Source organism: Hydra vulgaris, chromosome 12 (genome assembly GCF_038396675.1).
Source record: "Hydra vulgaris chromosome 12, alternate assembly HydraT2T_AEP".
NCBI classification, from domain to species: Eukaryota; Metazoa; Cnidaria; class Hydrozoa; order Anthoathecata; family Hydridae; genus Hydra; species Hydra vulgaris.
In genome coordinates this window covers 78,327,838-78,351,851 of record NC_088931.1, presented here as the reverse complement: position 1 = coordinate 78,351,851, position 24,014 = coordinate 78,327,838, and the positions used below count along the sequence as shown (strand labels likewise).

Genomic DNA, 24,014 nt, shown 5'->3' with positions numbered 1-24,014 from the left:
ATGTCAATTTTCTGTTTATATATTTTTTATATAAACAGGATATAACAAAATGAATATTCAATATTTTAATATTTGCGTAAAAATATTTTAACCTTTGCGTATAATATAATTAACAAAGGTAAACATAATAAAATTCTTAATAAATACACAATGCATTTGTTTTAAAGAAAGAAGATTGATCGTTCACAAACTCCCTTAAAAATTTAAACTAACTCGTAGTGCAACTTTTTGAATATTTATGTAAAACAAGTATGTTTTGCAATTATGGATTTTGGAAACAAACTTCTTTGATAAATTTTAAGTTTTATAAAAAAAATCTTAGATTTAGAAGTTAGAATAAATTGGTTGTTCATTAGCCCCTTGAAAGTTTCATATTAACTCTTGTTATAAAACTATATCTGTGTAAAACTTACATCTTCCTAAAACTTTTGGGGATGCGTATGCGTCAAACCAGGTAAACTAAAGTAGCCATAATTTCAATTATTTACTATGAAAAGCCTTAAAAGTTGTCTTATGGAAAACGGTCTAGTGGGCACGGGACTTAAAAAAACGTCTTTTAAACATTCAAAAGACGTCCAAAACGTTCAAAAGACGTTCAAAAAACGTCTAATTTATGCAAACAACTACAATCATTTACTGTAAAGAAGTCTTAAAGCTTTAAACATCATTTGAATGACCCTTAACTTTAAAAGCAAAAATAAGAATTTTTATATTATGCTTAGCTATACTCTTAGGCAGAATAATATAGCTTTATTTAATGTGGGATATCGCAAATATTCAGTTGCGTCGAAAAAAAAATGTTTTCATTGTAAACAAAATGCATGCGTCGCAGTTTTTGAATTTCAAAGAAAAGTTACATATTTCTTTGGTATAGATGTTTGACAGAACCCAACTTTGCATTTTAAGGGTGGAATATAAGAAGCGAACTTGAGTCAAGTTCGACTTGAACTTTACATTCAACCAATAGCGGCAGAGTGTTTTTTGAGGGGAAAACCCATACTCTGCCATTATTGGTTACAATGTAAAGTTCAAGTCGAACTTGACTCAAGTTCTCTTCTTGAATTCCACCCTAAATTCGCAATTATAAACTCAATTTTTTGAATTGGCCCTGATTTTTGAACTTGCCCTTTACCATTCACTTTTAGAGACTTTTTGAAGCCTAAAATATTACATTAAATTGACTAAAACAATCCATTACTTTTTAGACTTGACTTAGTTTACTATTTTTTTTATTTTTGCTGTTGCTGTTGTTTTTGTTAGAATCACTGTTGTTTTAATTAAACCTTTAAGATTTATTTGCTGCTCATCATTAAAATAAGGCATTGATTGTTTTCTATTGTCTGTTACCTTCATTTGGTGCTTTTTTGCCGTTATCATCTTTCGATTTCTCGAGTATTTCAAGTTTATTGAGACACTCCACTTTGAATTTTGGTAGATCTACTCTTTTTAATTTTGTGCTAACGTGTTGGATGCAAAACTTTTGTTGCAAAGCTGCGGCAAGCAATTGGGTCGATTCCATCCCTGCATCAAATTGGAATTGCAATTGGGTCGATTGCATCCCTGCACCTTCTTCTACTAAAACAGTTTAGTTTCCAAATTAATGAAAATATAATGTTGATATTTAATAACAAGTTTTACATTATCATTTTTAATTGATATTACAATAATTATTTTACTAAAATCCAATCAAATAAGGGAAAAATTATTTTAAGTTCGAAATTATTTTTTTTTAACTCAAAGTCATTCACGTCCATTAAAATTTATTTGAGCATGATTATTCTGAGTAAACTGATTAATTTTTAAAGGTTTATAACAATGAAATAAAATCATTATCATTAAGAACAATTTAAATTTTTTTATTAAAAATAAATTTAAAAAAAAATTTAGTTTAACTATAATTAATTAATTTAAAAATAAAGAATCGCAAATAAAATATGCAAAAAAAATCAATTTTTTGGTAAAAGATTTGGTAGCTGCATTGAAAGTTAGTGATATACTTAAAATCGTTGCTATAATATAAGGTAAAAAATTTGGTAGCTGCATTGAAAGTTAGTGATATTTTTAAAATCGTTGCTATAATATAAGGTAAAAGATTTGGTAGCTGCATTGAAAGTTGATGATATCTTTAAAATCGTTAAAATAATATAAGGTGTTATAAAAACAATAAGAGTGGTTGATGTTAGAGTTATTAGAACTTTTAGGTGTTGAGTGATGCTAGTGAGAATGTTGTTATTTGATGATAGCTCATTCATCGCCGATGACTCACTTATTACTGATGGCTTATTTTATTTGGTTTGTTGTTGGTTGCTTAAAAAAGCAAATTACGTTATTGCTGGTCTTGTATTCAGTATATTTTTAAAAGCTGCTCTTATATTCAGATATTCCCATGTAAAGACTATATTTTCATTCCCGTAAAAATATTATATGTTTATGATCTACAAAATCAGGCCCGTAGCAACCAGGGACAGAAGGGGCGTTTACCCCCCCTCTCCCAATAATATTTCTAAAAAAATAAATTTGAAGAAAGTGACTAAAAGAATGACTAAAAAATAAAAAATGGTCCTTAAAACTATTTCGGGATAGTACTGCCCCCCCCCCAAATATAATTTTCGCTACTACGAGAAACAAGCTTTATTCAATACCAACACTGTTACAGGATTTGGAAGTGTTATTTGTGGGGCCCCACAATAATAGATTTATGGTCTCGTAATTTCTTGTTTATATTAACAATATCTACTCATTTTCAAACATACTTAAAATTGTTCTTCATGCTGATGATACGCGATTATTTTTTTTAGCCACACAAGTATTATCTTTAGCCACAAAAACATCAGACTATTGTTTTAATATGGTTAATCAAGAACATGAGTTCTTAGGCCAGGTGAATAAAAATGAGCAATTGCTTTTACTCAGTAATTGATCAGCTTTACGTGAATAAAAACTAAGGAGTTTTGCTTAAATTTTTGTTACGTAAAACTAAGCAATTTACTCAGTAATTGTTCAGCTTTACGTAAATAAAAAGTTAAGAAAAATTTCACAAGTTTTTATTCACGTAAAGCTGAACAATTACTGAGTAAAAGCAATTGCTCATTTTTATTCACCAAGCCTCTTAAACGAATGATTTAAGCCCAACAAACTACCCCTAAATGTCGAAATAAGCAAATATACTCTTTACACAAAATCTTCCGAATCAGACACGGAGGGTGCCTTAAACTTCCTGATCTACTAATTGATAAAACAAAACTTAAACGAGAATACTCAATCAAGTTTTTCGGCATAACTTTTATTTTTACCTCTTTTTTTTTTTTTCTTTCTCTGTTCACAATATAAATATTTTACAAGTGTTTCAATTATATACGCTTATAATATTTATATTTATATACTAAATATACAAATTTATAAAGTATCATCAATATAATACTGTCAATCATTAAAATATTACCGTTTTTACTGAAAAAAAAAAATGCAGAAATAGGGATGGCGTTATATATATAATATTTATCGTTAAACATAGCTATAAATATTATATATTAAATATATAATTATAAAATATATTAAATATATAAAAATAATATAATAAACTATAACATATGGTTTCTTTAAAATGTAATAAATAAAAATAAATTAAGTTAATTACATATGTTAGATTTAAAATTGCTGTCACTTCGCAAAATAAAGAAAAAAAATGTTTTAAAATTTCTCTTTTTAATAGAAATCTAAATAAATTGTTTGATTTTACTATTACAAAATTGTTATTTTTAAAACTCTTCCATATCATGGTCCTTAATACGTTATACTGTACTCCTTATACTTTGTTAATTTCCGTGGCATTTTATAAGTGAATAATTCATCAGATCTTAAAGAATATATATCTTAATTTAGAAAATTAATAGATAATTAATTTTTTATGTAAATTTTAGCTGAGGTATTCATATCAAAGAAGTAGAAAAAATCTCCTGAACACAAAATGTTTAAAAAATATTTACCTCTGAGGATTGAATTCTTTCAACAACCCCTGCTTTATCTGATTACAATCGTGATCAATCAATTCATTTTAAATGCCCAAAGATGCGTAAGTATCATTACTTTTTGCTGAAAGAAAGTGATTTTTTAAAATTTCATCAGTTCCACTTCTGAATTTTACAAATACCCTAAAAACATCAGATTCATTGTCTTGCAAAGAACCATGACCTCTATAGACACGTGGAGAAAAATTATTTTTTCCGCAGAAGATCAGATATTTTATCAATTAAGTTAGAATAAGTGTGCATATTTTTTTATGTTCTTTGGCCTGTTTATCAAGAATAATTGAAACGCACCTATTTGGATTTTTCATTGCTGTCTGAAAAAGGACTTATTTTTTAAGTGCTTTGACGTGGTATTTAGTTTTTTTATGTGATTCAAGGAGGCTATCTTTTTTTTTATCATGATGTAACAGTTAGGATGGTTGTGTAATCAATGTCTTAGCTATTTTAAAACAGGGGTCACTTAGTCGGATAAATAAAAGTCATGTACGACAGCAACCACCACGAGTAGAAGAACTGTAGTTAAACCATGAATATTCTTGTAACCAATTTTTTTTTAATGTAAGAATTTTGTTGTATCAGAGTTTTTTAGAGTCTTTGTTATTCATTACATCATGAAGCCTCTAACTATTGTAGTAGTTCATTATCAGATAACTCTTTTTCATCTGATGATACTCTTGTCAATTTTACTGTCAAACATTTCAAGCTCTGACGCAACAGACACTTCCTCCACATTCCCACAGTTTGGGTTATAAATAGAAGACGAATAGCAGAAATTTGAAGTAATATTTTCTAAAACTTCAAAGAGCTTACACAGCTAATACACATATTAGTTCATAAAGAAATTTCCAGAGCATTGGATGACCCAACCAAATTAATTAATAAAATAGGAGAGATTGATGTTGAACAAGTCGAATCTTTATGTACTGTCATGACAGGCAAGTCAACTTAATCCAATTATCCAACAACATTTGAGACAAAGCTTTGCAATAACAGAAATTAAAAAACGTATCAAAAAATGAGAAGACAATGAAATAACATTTTGATTAAATAAATCTCTATTGAACTACAATCAATGAAGGGCGGGGGTTTCAAAACTAAATCACTTCTTTTTTTTTTACTTAAATCTAAAAACTTCAAATTTAGATTTTCTTATTATTACAATTCAAAAAGGAATAAAACATACGGAAAGTCGAAGCGGTTAAAAATCGCTTAAAAATCTTAGGTTTTAATGCAAAATGTTCTTTATTCTGTTAAATCTTATGTCACCTGCTATAGTTCCTATTTTATATTTAATATATTATAAATCAAATATAATCAATGCTTCAAAATTGAAAGAATCCTAAACCATTTTAACTTTTCAAAGTGGAAATGTACACAAAGTTTGTAATATAACCGTGTGAAATTGTTGTTTTTCCGGACTGCTGTGCATTGATTTGAAATCGAAATTCAGAAACGCATTTAGACCTTGAGTTTTTTTAAATATATAGGTACATTTAAAAACCATCTTTATAATAACTTATTATTAATGTTATTATTTCCATGATAAATATATTGATAATAATTGGAATATTTATTTTTTTCTAATTGCAAAATTTTTACTAATACAAATGTCTATTTGGTTTGGTTAGGGTGATGTTGGAAAAATTTGAGATGGAAGGGGAAGGGGTATTCATTCCTTCCCTGGTTGCACCACTGCCTTCCAGGAACTATATTAAACATAATCAGTTCCGAACTTTTTTCAGAACTCCCAAGACCTGAATGTTGTAATGATATCTAATATTTTTTCAAAATAAAACCATACGATGTTTAATAAAAGTTAAGAAAAGAGTGACCTCTGAAATGCAGTGATCCATCATTTCAGTACTAACTTGAGATTTCATTTCTTCTGCAGCTGTCATTTTTTTCAGCAATGCGTTTTTGTAATAATATTATAAAAGACAATGTTTCATAAAACTTTAGTTTATCATTTTTATAGTAGTGTTAAAGCGGCGAGACAAACATGGTTAAATATTCTTTTTTTTTAATGAATGAAACTCTCATTTTGAGAGAAAGCTACTAATATTTTAATTTTGAGTTGTGTAAATTCGGAATTAACGTTTAATTGTGATTTTGAAACAACCTATTTATTTTTTTTAATAAAATAAATATGAGAGGGAAGAAAGGGGGGGGGGGGGGGAGGGGAGAAAAAGGAGGTAGATACAGATGATATTTAATATTTTGTTAAATTAATAAAGTTAAACACAATATTAAATTTCCATGGATTTGCGTAATGTCAATGATTGTAAACAATAATATGTGCAAAACTGTCATCATATTGCGTTTATGGGAGGTGGTTATACTATCTTTTTTTTTTTTAACTTTAAAACTTGCTGGTCTACCTAAAAACGCTTCAGTGTATATAATGAGGACCTTCAGTACACAAGATGAGTTATGGTTTTAGGCATGTAGCATTCTTGCCTGAAGGTAATCTACTACGGCAAAAAAAAAAAAAAATATATATATATATATAAAAGACATTTGTCAAAAACATGGCTATTAGAAATGTTACTAAAATTTAACATTAATAATAAAATGTTTATAACATAAATATTTTATAAGTTTTAATTCATTGTATACAATGTTTCATATCGATAGAAAATGTAAAAATATTCTAACCTAATTCAATGTTTTTAAATCAATAGTAAATTGATTTCAAATACAAAATTAAAGCTATAGAAAAATATATAAATAAATAATATTTACAGTATATTAAACATTTGAGAACAAAAAACTGCAAGAATTGCAATTGTCACAGTTTGAGTATGTATAAATATCATTTTTAAACGAATTAAAATAAAAAAAATTAAACCCAATGTATCTCAGGTTTCTCCATCGGTAATGTTTTCACAGTGTTGAGCTTTATATTGGTATCGTTATAAATTGGAATCATACGAACCTTTTCGTAATCTCTTTCTATTTCATTAAAATGTTGTGTTTGGTCGAACTGAAAACTGAAATGATTTGAAAGATTTGATGATACCTAAAATTAGAACGAAAATAAATTTATAAATCGTCTTTGCATAACTTTCTATATCAAATCGAACTAAGCATAATACAATAAACTCAAAAAAGTTAGGAAAAAAAAACCTCTTTTCGTGCTTCGTCTAACAAAACATCGAAATTTTCCCCGTTTTCTACAAGCCATTGAGGCAGTTCATCTCGGCCTTCTAATTTATTTTCTGCTATTAGATTATGGATTTCTTTTAAACGGGTTATTTCTTCATTCAGTTTTTCCTAAATAAAAAAATAATTTTAATTTTGAACACAATAAAACAAACTTTAACTATGGTATTTCAAAAGTTTATATAAAATTTATAAACCTGTTTTAAATAAGCCTCTTGTATTTCTAATTCAAGATCAATAGATGTCATAAAAGGTTTATCGCACAGAACGTTTCGTGAAGAATTTGGCGCGTTAACCTTAAATGATAAACTTTTTTGAGGCAATCTATTATGTCTTACACTGCAACGACCTATACCCATTCGTTCAAAAGGAAGTTTACAACGAGCATCAGTACAATCAGATACGCTACTACGAAAGCTTGGTTCTTGAGCAAGGCGCTCCTGTTCTTCTGAAAGAGAACGCGAATGAATGAGAAGACGAGAAAGAGGCAATCTATTAACTGAATCTTGTGAAGACTTTTTATTAAGTAAACTTTCTTGCCAAGAGTTTGACCTAGTTAAGTAACGATTATAATCAATAAAACTAGTATCGGTCGCTCTACGAGGTAACCCGTTTAAACGATGCTGAACACTTTCCAATGATACAGATGAAACGGAACGATCCAAATTTGTTTCTTCTTTCATAAACGAAGAGCTAAGTAAATTATACCATTTCATTACAATGCATTCGTTAGAATCAAAATCTGCCAAACTAATTTGTACTCCACCCTATATATTAAAGAAAAAAATGAATATATATATATATATATATAAATGTATATATATATATATATATATATATATATATATATATATATATATATATATATATATATATATATATATATATATATATATATATATATATATATATATATATAAATGTATATATATATATATATATATATATATATATAAATGTATATATATATATATATATATATATATATATATATATATATATATATATATATAAATATATACACACACACACACACATATATATATATATATATATATATATACACATGGGAAAAAAAACTATATACAAAGCATTCTTCGGTGGCAATGTCGTCTAAATTTCCGCATAAGTCCAACTGCAATGTCTTATTTGATAACTTTGTTCGATCAATTTTAAAAGAGAATTGTTCGTGAAAATTCTGTTCGTCGGAGACATTTGATCTGATCGTACGAAATTGTAACAGATTATTACTTGGTAGTAAACGACCTCGAACAAAAATATATTTATAGTTTTTAAAATAAAGTGCTCGAAAATTTCTTCCTTTTTCGACAGAAATAATCAGTTTATTGTTTTCGTACTCTAATCCAACGCAAACTTGTGCTGTTTCCATATGCTCATCGCTACAAAAAACCCCACTAGAATGGTCACTATTTTGACGCGAAACTGTATTGCGTTCAATTGGTAGGTCAAACACGCCGCTATCAGCTGCAACAGATTCGTCGGAAACAGCATTTGACACGATCGCTGTTCCCATTGTGTATTGGTAACTATTTATTGGTAAATTTGAATAACTCATGTATGACGTACTATTTGAAACTCTAATATCATCCTGCTAAAACAAAGCAAAATATTTATAAATAATTTTTTATATACTTTTACACACGGCTGAGTGTAAAAACATATAAAAAGTTTTAATTTTCATTAAAATTTTTAACATTTAAAATATAAAAAGTATTTCAAATAAAACTATTTTAGTTAAAGAGACATACACTGTTATGAATTTCATTAAAGTGAGGATATGGTAAAGCAGATGAATGAAAAATCCTTGAGCTACTGCAAGGAGAGCAGCACGTATTATTTAAACCCTCGCTAGTCTCAGCCTGACTAGCTAACACACGAGATTCATAAATCGGCGGACATGAGGTCGAAGTCAAGTGATATAAATTAGCAGAATTATCACTAGCTAACTCAACTTGGTGACCCAATGAGTTTAATGAGCCTCGAGAACTTCTAGTTTCTGTTGACGCAGATCCTCGACTTGATGTAGATGAAACGGATAAAGTACTGGCTGAGAGACTAAATTAAGAATGATATTACTTCGAATATTTTGAAAAAAAGTGTAAAAAAAACAAAACTGTATTGAATATGCATAAAATAGTTTACACAATTCGTTCACAAGAATAAAAATAAAATAACAAACACTATTGCATTTTGATGAAATTCCTAACCTTTTGAGCTTTAGTTCCAAAAGATTTGTTTGTCTGGTTTTTTCAGCTAATTGCCTCTTCAGTAATTTCCGCTCTTTTTCCAACTGCATTCTATCATCAATGACTTTAGAAGAGAACTCCCTGGCAGAGATCAGATCGCGCATTAGTAACTCCTTCTCCTCTTCTAATTGAATCTTAAAAAATGAAAGAAAAAAACATTCTGAAAAAATAGGTTACAATTAATTGAGAAAATCGAAAGTAGGATCAATTGAGTTTCAAAGTTAATTAAATATTTTTAAAAGTTGTAAATTTTATGTAATTATAAAGTTTTAACATTTAAATTTGAATTATTGCAAATAATTAATATAATAATTAAATAAGACAGCCGGCAAAAACAAATTCATAGATCACGTGATTTGACGTTGTTTAAATATTTTAAACAATTGTTTAGTTTTTTTAAATTAAATCTTTTTTATTTTTTCTTATTTGACGTCACCGGTAATTCCTACAATCTGATTCGACAAAAGACGTTGACGCTACTATTAACTTTAGTATTCGTATGTTTAGACAAAAGTTATTAAATAAACTGTTAGCTGTTCAGTAAAAATTCGAAGCATTAATTAGCAAAGCAAAAACAAAAAAAACAAAAAAAAAATCCTCACTCTATCTTCCTCAGTGCGAATATAAATTTCAAAGCGTTTGATCTCTAAAAGTAGCGCCTCTTTCTCAGCACATAGCATAAATCTCCTTTGTTGTGGTCCATTTTCAGACAGCTGCAGACTGTAATCGATGATTTCCAGTTGAGCATAAAGTTCACTCATCCGTTGTAATGCTCGCTGATAGTCTTTTCTAAGGCGTTGTTTATTGGTAGAAATGTTTTCGTCCATTCCAGAATACAAAGGAAGGTTCCCACTACCAACGCTGTTTAAGCTTGTGGCAGATCCAAACTTTTTCTATTAAGTAAAAAAGTGCAAATATAAATATTTAATTAATTGATAGGCTACAAAAAACTATGTTTTAGAAAACATTCTTTATAGTCGTCTAATGCTATATGCCAAATAAAAAAAACATCGCGCATATAATATAATATATTGCGCATATAAAACAAGATATTCCACTAAAGATATATTGATTTACGTAAATGAAAAGTTGAAACAACGAAGAGAAGTATTTTAATCAGAATAAATATTTGTGAACACAATTGCAAAAAACAGAGAATTAGAACTTAAAATATACCTGACCACTAGAATTTGAGTGTTCGCTCATCTGATACTCGTCCCTTTGTTGAAGCAATTCCTGCAGAATTTTAATTTTTTCTTGCTGCCCAATCAAAAGTTTTTCGCGCATATCTTTCATTTCGTTTAATTTCTCTTTAATAGCATGTATTTGAAGCGGGCTGTTTGAAGGCATTTTTTTGTGAATCTCTTCAAAATTATTTAGGTCATTTTGTCCAGCGGTTTCGTGTAATTCCTTTTTAAGATCATTGACCTGCGTAAATAAACAAAGCAAAATTAAAAACAACAACTAGCCAATATACGACATTACGGTTGAAATAACCCTTGTTACTTACTCTTTCTCTTGCTGTTTGTATATCTTCTTTAAGCTGTGTCGAATTATACTTCAAAAATGGCTCCATTCCGTCAACGTTTTTAAACGTTTCAAACTTTCTTAAATATTTGATCTAATGTTAAAAATGAGCAAATAAAAAAACATGTTTATCTCAAAAATATCATAGAACATAATAAAACGTCTAAAATTTAGATATAAATAGAGCATATAAATTCCTGCATATTAAATATTCTTTTTTTCACATAAAAGTATACAGAAAAAATAAATAGATTTTTCATCGAATAGAAAGAGCAAAAAAAAAAAAATTTAACTCATTAAAATTATTTACACGCAAAATAGGTAGTAATTAGTAATTGCCTTAGGATTTCTAAGAAATTTTATTTACTTCTTTCTGCAACACAAATAACTTTAAAAAATTGCAAAAACTATAATGTTGATTTTATTTTACAAACTAATTTTACATAAAACAACGCTATCATTTCCATCTTAAGTTGACAAATTCTATTCCTACCACATTAACATTCCTAACATATTTAGGAGTATTTTAAAATATCGCGTTAATAACAATAAAAATGAAAGAATTTTAGAAAACGGGGGTTCAAAAAAAGGTTATTTTATAAAGCTCGCTTATGTTGTAAGGCTTTATAAAATATAAAAAAAAACTTCCTGAATTATATCAATAAAAAAAAAAGCTCCCAAATGTTAGAATAAAAAAAATTCAAGAAGATAGATCTTAAGATCAAATAAGGAAAATATAAATAACCTAGTATGCAAATAAACAAAAAAAAATTAATCGTGTAAAGCTTAAAATTACTAATAAAAATTGACTAAAAATACATTTTCACGGATAGTTTAACGGAACTATTCGGAAAAGAAAAAAATGTTAGTGTAGATAAATAGCGGCAAGATAACAAAATCATATATAATTAGTCAAGTGTAACTAAAAAACTTAAGATCAACAATTTCTACGACAGCAGCTGCGCCATCAACATTTTTGAAATACACTAGACTTTAAGAACTCGCAAAACATAGCTAAAAGACAATTATAGGCCAATCTCCAACCAATCAAAAGTTGTATTGAAGCGTATAGCTATAAATATAATGCTTAATAAAACGCGTCGAAACTTTTTTTAATTGGTTAATTATTTCGAAATAGTTGGGTTTTTTAAAAGTTAACGCATAAAGCATTCCAAAATGGTACCCTACATTCATCAGGCGCTGTACTTTCAGCTGGGGGTCTTCTTAAATAAAGAGTGAAATATAATCTTTATAAAAAAATAACTAGGTGAACACGTAAATAGAACCAAAAACTTATATAACTCCATCGTAGAAGAAAAAGAAAAACTCATTACAAGTTTTATGACTTAGTCCAATATATATATATATATATATTTGAAGTAATGCAGAGAAGACTAGCTTTATCGTACAAATACCGTATTTTTGCAATATACTTCTTGCCTAGTCAAGAACTTTGTTGGAAGATTGAGATTTATAAAACGAAATTGTTAAAATTAGCGATTACTTAGAGTTCATAAATTAAAAAAAAAAAAATTACAATTATTAGAATACCTAATTTTAAAATGAGACAAAATATTATTTTAAAGTTTATATTGCTTATTTGGAAGTAAAAAAAGTTAGAAAATGAGAAGAATTTTTAGAACAGGATATACTGTCATTCATTTTAAATGTTTTATTCTTAAGCGATTACTTAAGGAAATATTGTCATAATTAAAGATGTCATAATTAAACTTGTTAAAGCAGCACTTTAACTGTAACTGGGTGGCAATATAGTTATAATTAATAATAAATATATATAATTTAATTTAAATATGATATTAATATTTAAGTTACTATGATAAAAATTACCATATTCTTTTAAACCCCTAAAAATTCTTTAAAAATCTAAACTTTTGTTTATTAAAAAATTTACTTCCTTTAAATAAATACACTAAAAGTTATCTGCTATGTGTTTTCTATTATAGCTACCTCATCTTCGGGCGTAATCAAGTGTTAAAAAAATGCTTGTGATGCTTTCGTATTTAAATAACGTAGTTATTTAAATATCAAACACAGCCTGATAAACGTCAATTTCAAAGTAAACATAAACGTACAATTTTATATATTTTAAGAAAGTCGGTCTAAAATACATCATGCAAACTAAATAAAACTAAAAATAATTATTTTTTGTAGTAATTAAATGTTTATTCAGCAACTTGTTTTGCTCTTAAAATAATTATCGATGCTCTTAAAATTATTATCGATGTAACGAACGTCAGTTTTGCCGAATAATATCTACCGAACACCGAATATAAAAGAATCAACAAATAAAGCTTTCAAAAATTTTAACCCTTTGGATATCAAAGGCAAATCCTAAAAAATTTATGATACTATTATAAACATAGTAGCGAAACAATTCTTTCGGATACAATAAAAAAATAAATAAAGCTTTTATTTTCATTTTATTTTTCAAAAACCTATGAATTACGGTAACAAATAAACTTTGTGCAGCATCGCTGCTCACTTTTTGTGGGTTGAGCTTCAAGTTTTGTACTTCGCTTAATTTTAAAGTCTTTATTGTTTAATGTTCTTATTTCAGTCATTTTAATGAAACAACGAATTTCTTTGTCTGCATTTTTCCAACAAACATTTCAAAAGATTCTTAAGCGTCTTGTCTCCATTGATTTATTTTTATTTCTATTTTCTTTTGTTTCTCCTCGTAGTCAAAAATAAAAATGTGCGGGGAGAACGAAGGAATGATAAGTTAAAACACTCAGAAGGAGGTTTGAGTCTATTCTCTACATAGAGGTCTAATTTAATTCAGCAATTATTTAGTGTTCAAAAAATATTGAACATAAAAATAATTTTATTTTTTTAGCAAGTGCTACTTTTTTATTAACAGTCTTGTAGTTCCTTGAAGTTACAATTTATTTTAGCTTTGTTTTCGTCGTATTAATCTTAAACACAAAATCAAATTTACAGATGAAACGCGCGCGTGCAATTATTATTTTGTAAAAATTCATTTTATTTAAATACGACAAAAAAATTAAACAATTATTTACTCACCAGATAATAAAACCACAAAAAAATTGTGTTATCAAAATATTCAAATTTATAAACTTAAGTTGCCAAGAGATTTTAAATAGGCCGATAAACTATTTTTCCTATAAATTCAGGCATTGCATAATATAGCTACTTACGGAATTACGGCAAAATTATGAAAAGAATTTCTATTGTAAGACTTCAATAAACATTCTTTATAGTGGTATTGAAACAATGCATAAGTATTGACATAACTGGCTGCCTTTTAAAAGTGCCTATTGACATAACTGGTTGCTTAAAAAACCTCAATCGAGATATGCTTGATATTTTTTGTTGTTTTTTATTTGAAATTTTTAAAAAATGATACGGCTTTTAAAAAGCATATTATAGATCCATATAACGAAAAAATTTTTAATAGGACAAACATGGTAATACAAAAATGATAGTACTAATGAGGCACACAATATTTCATACACAAAGTCTTCAAAGGAATTTTAGGAAGAAAAAGATTAAAATAATAGAAAATAAAGAATTTTTTTTTTATTATTCTATAATTAAAATTTTTCATTGTTAGATCAACGTCTATATTCTAGACTATAAGAATTATCTATATAAAAAATTCGAATGGAAATTAAAGGTCTTCATATGACGATTACTGAGACCAGTAACTCATTTTCAGTGTATCAACAATGATATAATAATTAAATTCGCGTAATATTTATACAAGTAGCAGTAGCCTCATAGTGAGACTCTGATTTGAGTTTTATTCCAAGTAGAAAATCTTAAATCGAGGCTCACCTTTTGATCATTTCTGAAAAGGTCTGTTCTTCATCAAAACATTGCATAAGTTAAGCCTGATTGATTCCACAATTAATATACACGAACTTCAAGCTAATTCTACAGTCTAAGGATAAAAACGGGGAAATTTTGATATCCAGGTAAAGGAAATGCACTTTTATTCCAGAATACTTCTACCTAGATTACAAACTTTCTAATTAACAACTAAGAAGACTACTTCTATTATACTGTTTGTGTTAGCTTTTTTTTGTCTGTGATTTAGTTCTCGTATTCATTTTTTTTCTTTTCAATCTTTGATTTTTTAAAATCACTTTATAAACTATTTTTAGTTTAATAAAGTTTTTAATTTTTATTTTTATTTCTGTTCTCTTATTCTTCTCTTATTCTACTCTGCTCTCTTATCAAAGGATAATCCTCATTATCTCTTATCAAAGGATAATCCTCATTATCTCTTATCAAAGGATAAGAGATAATGAGGACTGGTTTTACTCTCATCGGGACTGGTTTTACTCATATGTGCGCACCAGTCAATACCTGAAGCAAATTTAAAATGTGAGAACCCTGGATGTTGATCTTTGATAAGGAGCTCTTATTTCCATGTTATTTCTGGCCAATATTTGCACCCATTCCAATCTGCCATTCAGAAAATGGCTTGAAAAGTGAAGCTTTTTTATGTCGCCATCAAGAATCGTTTCCCTTCTGTATTTTTCTTTATCATCTTTAATATTAAGAGCACCATTCTTTGATCAATGAAATCATTCAAACTTCCTCCTAATGATCTGTTTTATCCTCTGTGCAATTGATTTTTGTTTCAGAGAACCTGTTAGCATTGTAACTTGTACTTTGCCTCTCAATCCCTGCTCAAAAAGCATGTTAGCTCTACTTATTCCATTGTTATTAACAAATAGCATTTATTCTTTAGTGTGTCAGACCTGTTCACATTGCTGCCAAGCGTGAAAGAGAGATTAAATTTAATATACAGAATAAGACTAAAATAATATTATTTTTATTTCAGTCCTAAAAGAACAAACTACATGATTCAAAAGTGGAAGTTCACACAAAACACAGAAAACTGTAATTTACATGTGAAAAACGCCAACAAACATGCTTAAATTAAGAACGGATTTTAATTAAAAAAAAAAAAATAAAGTGAGGGGAAGGGGGGGGGGATGAGGGAGGGGGGAGAGAACTAAACTTTATGACGTTCTTTTTAAGAAAAGCAAAATATATGTAAAATATATAGACAAAAAGGACAACCGGTAACAAAGGGGGTCAAAATTTGCCTTAAAAATCATGATGACCTTTATGGACAGCTTGAAAAAAATCATGGCTTTGAAAAAAAGTTAAATAGCATTTAATAGTCTTTGAAAAAAAGTTAAATAAGTTTTGAAAAAAAGTTCATTTATTTTATGATGAAGTGCATTTAATTAAAAATGTAAGATATTACTTATGATAATATAATATACTTAATTAAAAAAGATTTTGTTTCCCCCATTTAAGAGTATTAGAGTTAAAGATGATATTACAGCAGTGGATTTTTACACTATAAGTACACTGGATTTTTAGATGTTTGAGTTTTGATACTTACAGGCATTGTGCAAACTCCAAACTTTTGTATGTTTTTGCTTATATCAAAAAAAAAAAAATGTTTTGCAAAGAATTGGGGTGATTGGAGCTTGGGAACAAAAAAACCCTAATTTTTGGGCCCACCCAGCCCTTAACATGGGAGCAACAAGTTTATAAAATATTTTCTTTACTATTTTTATCTAAATTTATGTTCATCAACAAATTTCAAATTTTATGCAATAACCTCTTATTTTTCAAAAACTATGAACATATAAAGTTTTAACCCCTCTCAATTTGAGGGGACTGTAATTAATGCAAGGTCATAAATAACTGAACACTAAGAGATTATTGCATGAAACTTGATATTTGTTGATGAATATGAATTTAGATAAAAATAAAGAAAATATTTTATAAACTCGTTGCTCCCATGTTAAGGGCTGGGTGGGCCCAAAATTAGGATTTTTTGTTCTCAAGCTCCAATCACCCCAATTCTTTGCAAAACATTCTTTTCTGATATAAGCATAAACATACAAAAGTTTAGAGTTTGCACAATGCCTGTAAGTGTCAAAACTCAAACATCTAAAAATCCAGTGTACACCACTGTAAGGTAAAGAAATAAAGTGCAACACCCAGTAAAATTTAAACAAAATATTTAAGCTGTTTTTGACTTGTTTAAAATTGTTCATTTCTGTAAGCTGAATTGCTTTTTTAAACTTGTTTAACAAATGTCATATAGTAAAGATCAGTTTTGCAACAATAAAATAAATCGTTTTAATTTTTTTTGCTTCATTTTCACAAGCAATGATATTATAGATCAATAATTAAAAAAAACAAAACTTAAAACTATGAGAAATTCATTATGCTTGTTTAAACTTTATTTGAACATATACTTAATTGTCATATGACTTTAATTAGAGGTCTTTAAATGTCATCTGAATTTAGTTAGAGGTCTATCAACAAATAAGTCTTAGTTCATAAAGACATTGATATCAGCAATAGCGATGCCAAAACTAAGAATCGAAAAAACATCATAAACAAAGTATTAGACAAACTCCAATGCTCTACTTTAGATTAATGTCATAAGTATATTGCATAAAAAATAATAAATAATAATAATAAAAAAAATCACAAGCCATTCCAATTAACTTATTATGCCTAAGAGTTATTGATTTATATACTAAAAATTAAAAAATGTTACTAATACTGACATTTCTATTGTAGGGTTTACTTTAAAACATAGTTCAAATTATTAAATTTTTTTTTTATAAAAAATTTAATAAATTCAATCTTTTTATTAAATTTTTATTTAAATTTTATTAAATATAAAAATTTTTTAGGTTAGTTCATGTTGAACAAATTGAGTGGTTTCAAATTTTCAAATTTAAATAAAACTTTAAAATAAATTTTAATTTTGGCAAAACGCTGTCAAATGCTTAAGGTTTAAAAATGAAATTAAAAAACAAAGTGAATAAATGAAACTATTTAAATTATAAAAATAAGAAATACTCTGAAGAGCAAAAATTAAACTTAAACTGAAATAAATCTCAAATCAATCCTAAATAATAAGAAAATAATTTATTTAATTAGTTATTTGACATGTGGCATTTTCAAAATAAAAATTAAACAAAATAAATATTTCTTAAAACAAACTAACAAAAAAACATATTTGTTAACTTTAAAGTATTTTTAAAAATAAAAGTGTTTTTATTTGTTTATTTTTCTTACTTTTATAGTCTATTTGCATACAAATTTTACTCAAAACCTAATAGTTAACCTGAAGATCTTTTTTAATGTACTTCAGATACTTTTTTAGCATTTTTTCTTGCTTTTTCTGCCATTGATGGCGAGGATCTTCATATTGATTTATTTCTATAAAAAAAAGATTTTCAGAAGTTAAAAATTTTATTTTTAGTCTTAGCGATTAAAGTACAATTATTATTTTTTGCTTAAATTAGTGATATTTTTTCAACCAATTATCTAACACTATTTTAACCCTTTTACATAATTTTCAATTTGAACGGCTCATTTCAGAAAAACCATAAGCCATGTTTAGACAAAAATGAGTCAAGCACGTTATCATGTTATTTGAGTATAGAAACATGTTTCTTTAAGAAATCACATTAGTCAGACCTTTCAGTCACTATTGACTGAAAGGTCTGACAAGTATACAACATGTATATACACACTAAAAATTAAAGGTAGAAATTTTTAGTTAAGGTAGGATATGTGATATACCCTTAGTAAGGTATAATTTTCTACCTTATAAGGTAGAAAATTATACCTTTAAGTTAGAAAAATGTATGAGAAAAAATTGTTTTTAATATAATTTTCTACCTTTTAGGATAGAAAATTATAAATTATATACCTTAGGGTAGGATATGCGATATACCCTTACTAAGGGTATATCACATATCCTACCCTAAGGTAGGCATTTCTACCTTCTTTTTTTTAGTGTGTACCCTCATATAACATAATTCCATGCCTCATCATTTTTTCCAATAAAGACTTAACGTGTTTCTGAAATGACCTGTTAATTTAACTTAATATTCAGAACTTTTCAAAGTTTAATTGTTTTAAAATGCAATTAAATTGGTTGTCATTTGCAACTTTAGACAACTTTTTATTAAAAAGTATCAAACATTAAAAAGATAAAAGTTACAAATGCACCATAACATGAAACTAACAAATTAATTAAAATCTTAGAAAACTATGTATTTTTATTTAATCAAAAACTTTTATTATGGAAGCACAAAATATAGACATTCAAAAGTTTGATTAGATGTAATTGATAAACACAGTTTAAGGAAGAAAAATTTTTTTTTACTTTAAAATCTTTTTTAAAAAAAACCCATGTAGAAAAGACTTCCTAAATATAGAATATTCCAACAATTCTTAAGAAAATTGTGCACAATCCAGTATGGAGAGCAATATTAGAACATTAAACAAATCTTTTGTTCTGCTTTTTTTTTTCCATATTTAAATTCTTATTACTAGTAGAAACTTTTTGTTATGATTCTCTTGACATCTTTCTTTTTTACTTTCAACTTTTACTATTCCTAAAATATAGGCTAAAATCTTACTTGCTTTAATACATTAGTAGGCTAATAGCTACGGTGATTTGGTTTAATTGCTAAATTGGTTAAAGGTTATGTATTACTTGATTATTAATAAAATGAATGAAAATAGTTATGCGGAACATGTTTTGAAACGCATATTTGAAACACCTAGATGAATTTGTTTCAATGCATTTATCATTGCTATTATTATTTTGTTAAAATTATAATTATTATTTAAAATATTAATTATTATAAAATTTTTAATACGATAAGGTGATTTTAATACTTGTGCATTTTGATTGTTGCCTTTAGTCTTTTTTTTCTTTTTTAGCCTTCATAGATATTGTTTATATTCTTAGATACCTCACTGTAACAGACTTCTTGTTAACTCAATTCAAATCCAACTGCTGAATTTTGCTAATAAAAAGGTTTTTCAAAAAAATTGTGAGTTCAATATATCTAATAAACTAGTTTTTTATTTTATTTTACTTACAGTATTAATTATTATAATTTGTATGATTGTGGTTCACCTATATATTTGTATGTATGTGGTCCACCTGTTTGTTTGTATGATTATAGTCCACCTCTAATTTACATGGGCATATAGGCACATATTGGCATATTTTGCCAGTGAGTACAAAAAAATTGAGTAAAAAAATAATTATTTATATATCTTATTTTAATATATTTTTCATCATATAAATCTGAAATAAGTATCAGCTTAAAGGATAATGTATTATTTTAATTTTAAAAAACTTAATTTTTTTGTAATAAACATTTTAACAGTGCAGATATTTTTGAGCGCATATTCAATATCTTAATTTTGCAAATGATCTTACATGATTTTATCACCGTCTTAGATGCAGTACTAAATTATTTGACATAAGTTAAATAAGGCAAAACTTGAATTCAAGCTTTTATAACATAACTAACATAACACTTTAATTTAAGTTAAAGTTTATAAAAATTCAATTCAACTTTTAAATCCAGGAACAAAAGCCTTTTTTTTTTTAAATTAAGATTTGGTTCAAAAAAACAATTCACATATAAAATTTTTATTTAAAACTCAAAAGATTCAAATGATTGTAATATCAATTTTTAAAAACCTGAACAATGGTTAACATAGTAAGTTCCAATGATTTCATCTTTGTATTCTTCCCATCCCAATGGTAACTCTAAATTTAATTTAGTTGAAATTAATTCATTGCCATTTTGACTCCAAATAACCAAAAAATAAACTGCAAATATAATATTCTTATAACTTATTAAACTAACATGTTATGGCAAAAAAATATTTAATAGAAAGTAAATAAAGCATTATGCTCACCAGAACCAATGCAATCAGCAAAGGTGATTGGTTTGGTTAGCCTAAAAATAATTATCAGAACCATTGCAGAAAAGATAAAAAACAAATTGAGACATTTTAACTAATATTTCAATGAAAGAAAATAGCACAGAATAATTTTTACTTGAAACATAAAAATAGGCACAAAAAAAAAAAACAACACAAGATTTTATATTTTAATTTTAATTAATAATTTAAATTTTATAATGACAATGTAAAGAAAATTTTTATTTTTTATTTTATCCTAACAAAGTTTTGTGACTGCTTTTCAAACTCCAATGTTGACATAGATTATTACAGCTCTTCAGACATTCAGCTGGATGAAAACAATGTAAAAAAGTAAAAACATTTACTTTTAGGCATTGCAATATTTTATGATTTTTTTTATCATTTTTATCATTGCAAAAATTTTATGATTTAAATATATTTTCATATTATAATCATAAATTTTTTATAAATGCTCAAGTTATTAAAAGCTATTTACTTTGCCACAAACAATTAAAACAAAAAATTGAACAAAAAAGATAAAAAACAAACAAAATATTTATTTAATAAATTGGTTTCTAAATTGTTATTATAGATGTTTTATTATTAATAATCTATAAGAATATATTTTTACGTAATAAATAAAGTTCTTAAACATTTAATCGTACTTGTCTCGTGGATCAATCCAAGTTGTGCATTTGTTTAGATGATCTATATAATATGGTTTTCCATCATGTGTGTATGCTTCTTCCCAATGAATTGGTAATGGCATAACTCTTTGTAATATAGCATTTGTATTTAATTTTTCTTTTGTATTTTTTCCACTTTCTGTTACAAAAAGCAATGTTTATTAAATGCTTTTAAAAATTATAAAGTACATATTTGTATTAAGGATTTAGCCATTAGCAAAAATATTTTACATTTCAGAAAAAAATTTATAAAAATATATTTTACAACAAATCATCATTTATTGGAATCACTACTTTAAAGATTTTATAAATCATCAACTACATCATTTACTGAAGCTAATAAAATATTTTCAAACTTACTATTGTCTTATGAATATAAATAAAACAAATTTTTAAAAAATTTATGAAACCAACTTTATCATATTATGAAAAACTGATATACACATAGATGATAGTTAAACTATTGGCATAATCAGTAAGACGTGTGAAAAACCTTTAAATATTCAACACAGACATGACAATCAAGTATTTAGATTAAAGCTTTTTTAACTTTAATATTTAAAGGCACCCTCTTTAAGTAAATTTGTTAAAAACCAGTCAGGCTTTACACATTTATTGAAATCTACACTCTTACCCTAAACCCAACAATAAAGTTTATTTTATCGAAAGCCATACCCTAACTAAACCCTGAGCCTAACCCTAAGGGTCAGGGTTAGGGTTTGGTTAGCATATGGTTTTCGACAATATTCATTTTGTAAAAAACTTTTTTATGGACTTACTAAAGGGGATGCCATAAACTTTTTATTCATCATGAATGACTAACTTCTGAAGCTTAATTTTAATATAAAAAAATTATTTCTTTTTAATTATGGCACACAGAAATTTCTTAAACTAAATTATTTTAATGCATGTTCAAAATAAATTAATAAATATTACTAAACATACATTTTTGAACTTAAGTAAATTTTTAATATTTTTGTCTACTTTAATATGATTTTCAACTTTATATTATAACTTTTATTTGATATTTGGATTTCATAATAACAGTTAACTACTATGTACATAGTTGTTGGAATATTTTCATAGAAGGCAATAAATTTAATTTATTATCAAATTGCGCTGAGGTAAACTATATACACATTTCACACAAATAGACTTATTCTTTCTCTTTCTCTTTTTCTTACATATATACATACAACCAATACAAACCGTATATACAACCAATACAAACCGTATAACAATCAAAATAATATATGATATTTAATATAGTTAACATTCCTTATCAAACTTAATCATAATATTTTGTCGGAGGATCAAATGATAAAGACAATCAATATTTACCTCGAAACGATGTTTCCATTATAAATCATTAGCTATTTGACAAAAGTCTCATTAGTTTTAGGTCTTCAAGGTATTAATATGTTTTGTAAAACCTTTGTTGATGAACTCATTAAAAGGAAATTCAAGTTATGCATAAATTAGTTTTATATACGTATAATTAAAGAGTAGCGTCTACAAAATTACCCCCTCGTTACGATACGGACCTTTATGTAGTTTTAAATGTAGTTATAATTAGTAACCAGACTAGTCTATGGATAGACTTACAACACAGACATAGACAATTCTGTATGTTGTAATGGACACAACAAATGTTTAATTTTTTGTCCTTGTTGTGTCTATCAAATTTTTGATGGTGTCCTAAGATTGCTCAGTTAAAAAATAATTTTCACTTCATAAGTCTACAAAGCATAATTTTTTGTCTATTTGGTGTCTATGATTTTGTCTAAATTTACTTGATTTCATAAAACCAGAAATCTTTCATTACCGTATTATTTGAAGATTGTTATGTAGTAAATTTATAATATTAAAAAAATATTGAAATGACATCAAAACTCCAAATGACGATCATTGCCCATGATTAATTATTCTTTAAAACTTGCGTACATATTCATCAATAAAATGAAAGTAAAAAACATTTTTCTTTTTCACTATTGTTTTATTCACAAACCTAAATAAATTTTAACACCTATTGGAATCTTCTACTTACTAATCCACATTTTATAAAGGACAACTCCTTGATCACATATTTTTAAAATAATTTTATTGAAGGTGATAAAGATTTTAGTGACTAAGGAAAATTTTTTAAATGATAAACTTACCTTCAACTTTTTGAAGTAATCCCAAACTGGAGAGGGCATTTTAAAAATAAATTTTTACGCACATTCACTGAGAATTGAAAAGCCTACGGAACAATCTATTCCCAGACCACAATGATTTATGAACCGCCTTAAATACTTGCTATATATCAAATAGTCAGTACAATCATATTTACAATATGATTGTATAGATTATTGAAATTTAGATTTTAGAGCTTCACAACTTAATTTTGCCCCTGGGCCCTGAGACAGCTTGGAGCAGCACTGTATGAAAGTATTTATGAAAATCACAAGTATTGAGTAAACAAAAGAAAGGAAAAAAAATGAAATACACAATCGAAAGTTTAATGAGGTATAAATAATGCTGACATGCTACAAATTAGATAAAACTTTAGGAGATTAAACAAAAAACTC

The 24,014-nt window shown here is 26.7% G+C and overlaps 1 protein-coding gene across 4 annotated transcripts; it reads right to left on the bottom strand.

Annotated features, from left to right (window-relative positions):
• Positions 1-6,544: 6,544 nt before the first annotated feature.
• On the bottom strand, positions 6,545-22,966 carry LOC100215850 (protein KIBRA). Of its 4 annotated transcripts, none has more exons than XM_065814543.1 (14): positions 22,786-22,966; positions 21,424-21,583; positions 20,753-20,793; positions 20,532-20,600; positions 18,144-18,238; positions 10,968-11,078; positions 10,634-10,885; positions 10,060-10,350; positions 9,419-9,591; positions 8,960-9,266; positions 8,278-8,802; positions 7,388-7,957; positions 7,155-7,301; positions 6,545-7,047 (listed from the first exon to the last, which is right to left on the bottom strand). In XM_065814543.1, the coding sequence occupies exons 1-14, from the start codon at positions 22,802-22,804 to the stop codon at positions 6,871-6,873; spliced, it is 2,937 nt and encodes a 978-aa protein (XP_065670615.1). In that variant the 5' UTR covers positions 22,805-22,966; the 3' UTR covers positions 6,545-6,870. The 4 variants fall into 4 exon arrangements, with proteins under 4 accessions (XP_065670615.1, XP_065670616.1, XP_065670618.1 ...); XM_065814544.1 differs by having other exon boundaries at positions 8,278-8,799; positions 22,786-22,962; XM_065814546.1 differs by lacking the exons at positions 18,144-18,238; positions 20,532-20,600; positions 20,753-20,793; positions 21,424-21,583; positions 22,786-22,966 and adding an exon at positions 14,030-14,184 and having other exon boundaries at positions 8,278-8,799.
• Positions 22,967-24,014: the final 1,048 nt, after the last annotated feature.

Bases quoted from the DNA above. Each gene is read 5' to 3' on its own strand.
- LOC100215850 (XM_065814543.1), bottom strand. The intron at 11,079-18,143 runs GTTAACTATTAG...TTTTAACATTAG, and splicing joins ACATTAAAAAAGATCTTCAG to ATCAAATATTTAAGAAAGTT. The intron at 9,267-9,418 runs GTTAGGAATTTC...TTCTTAATTTAG, and splicing joins TTGGAACTAAAGCTCAAAAG to TCTCTCAGCCAGTACTTTAT.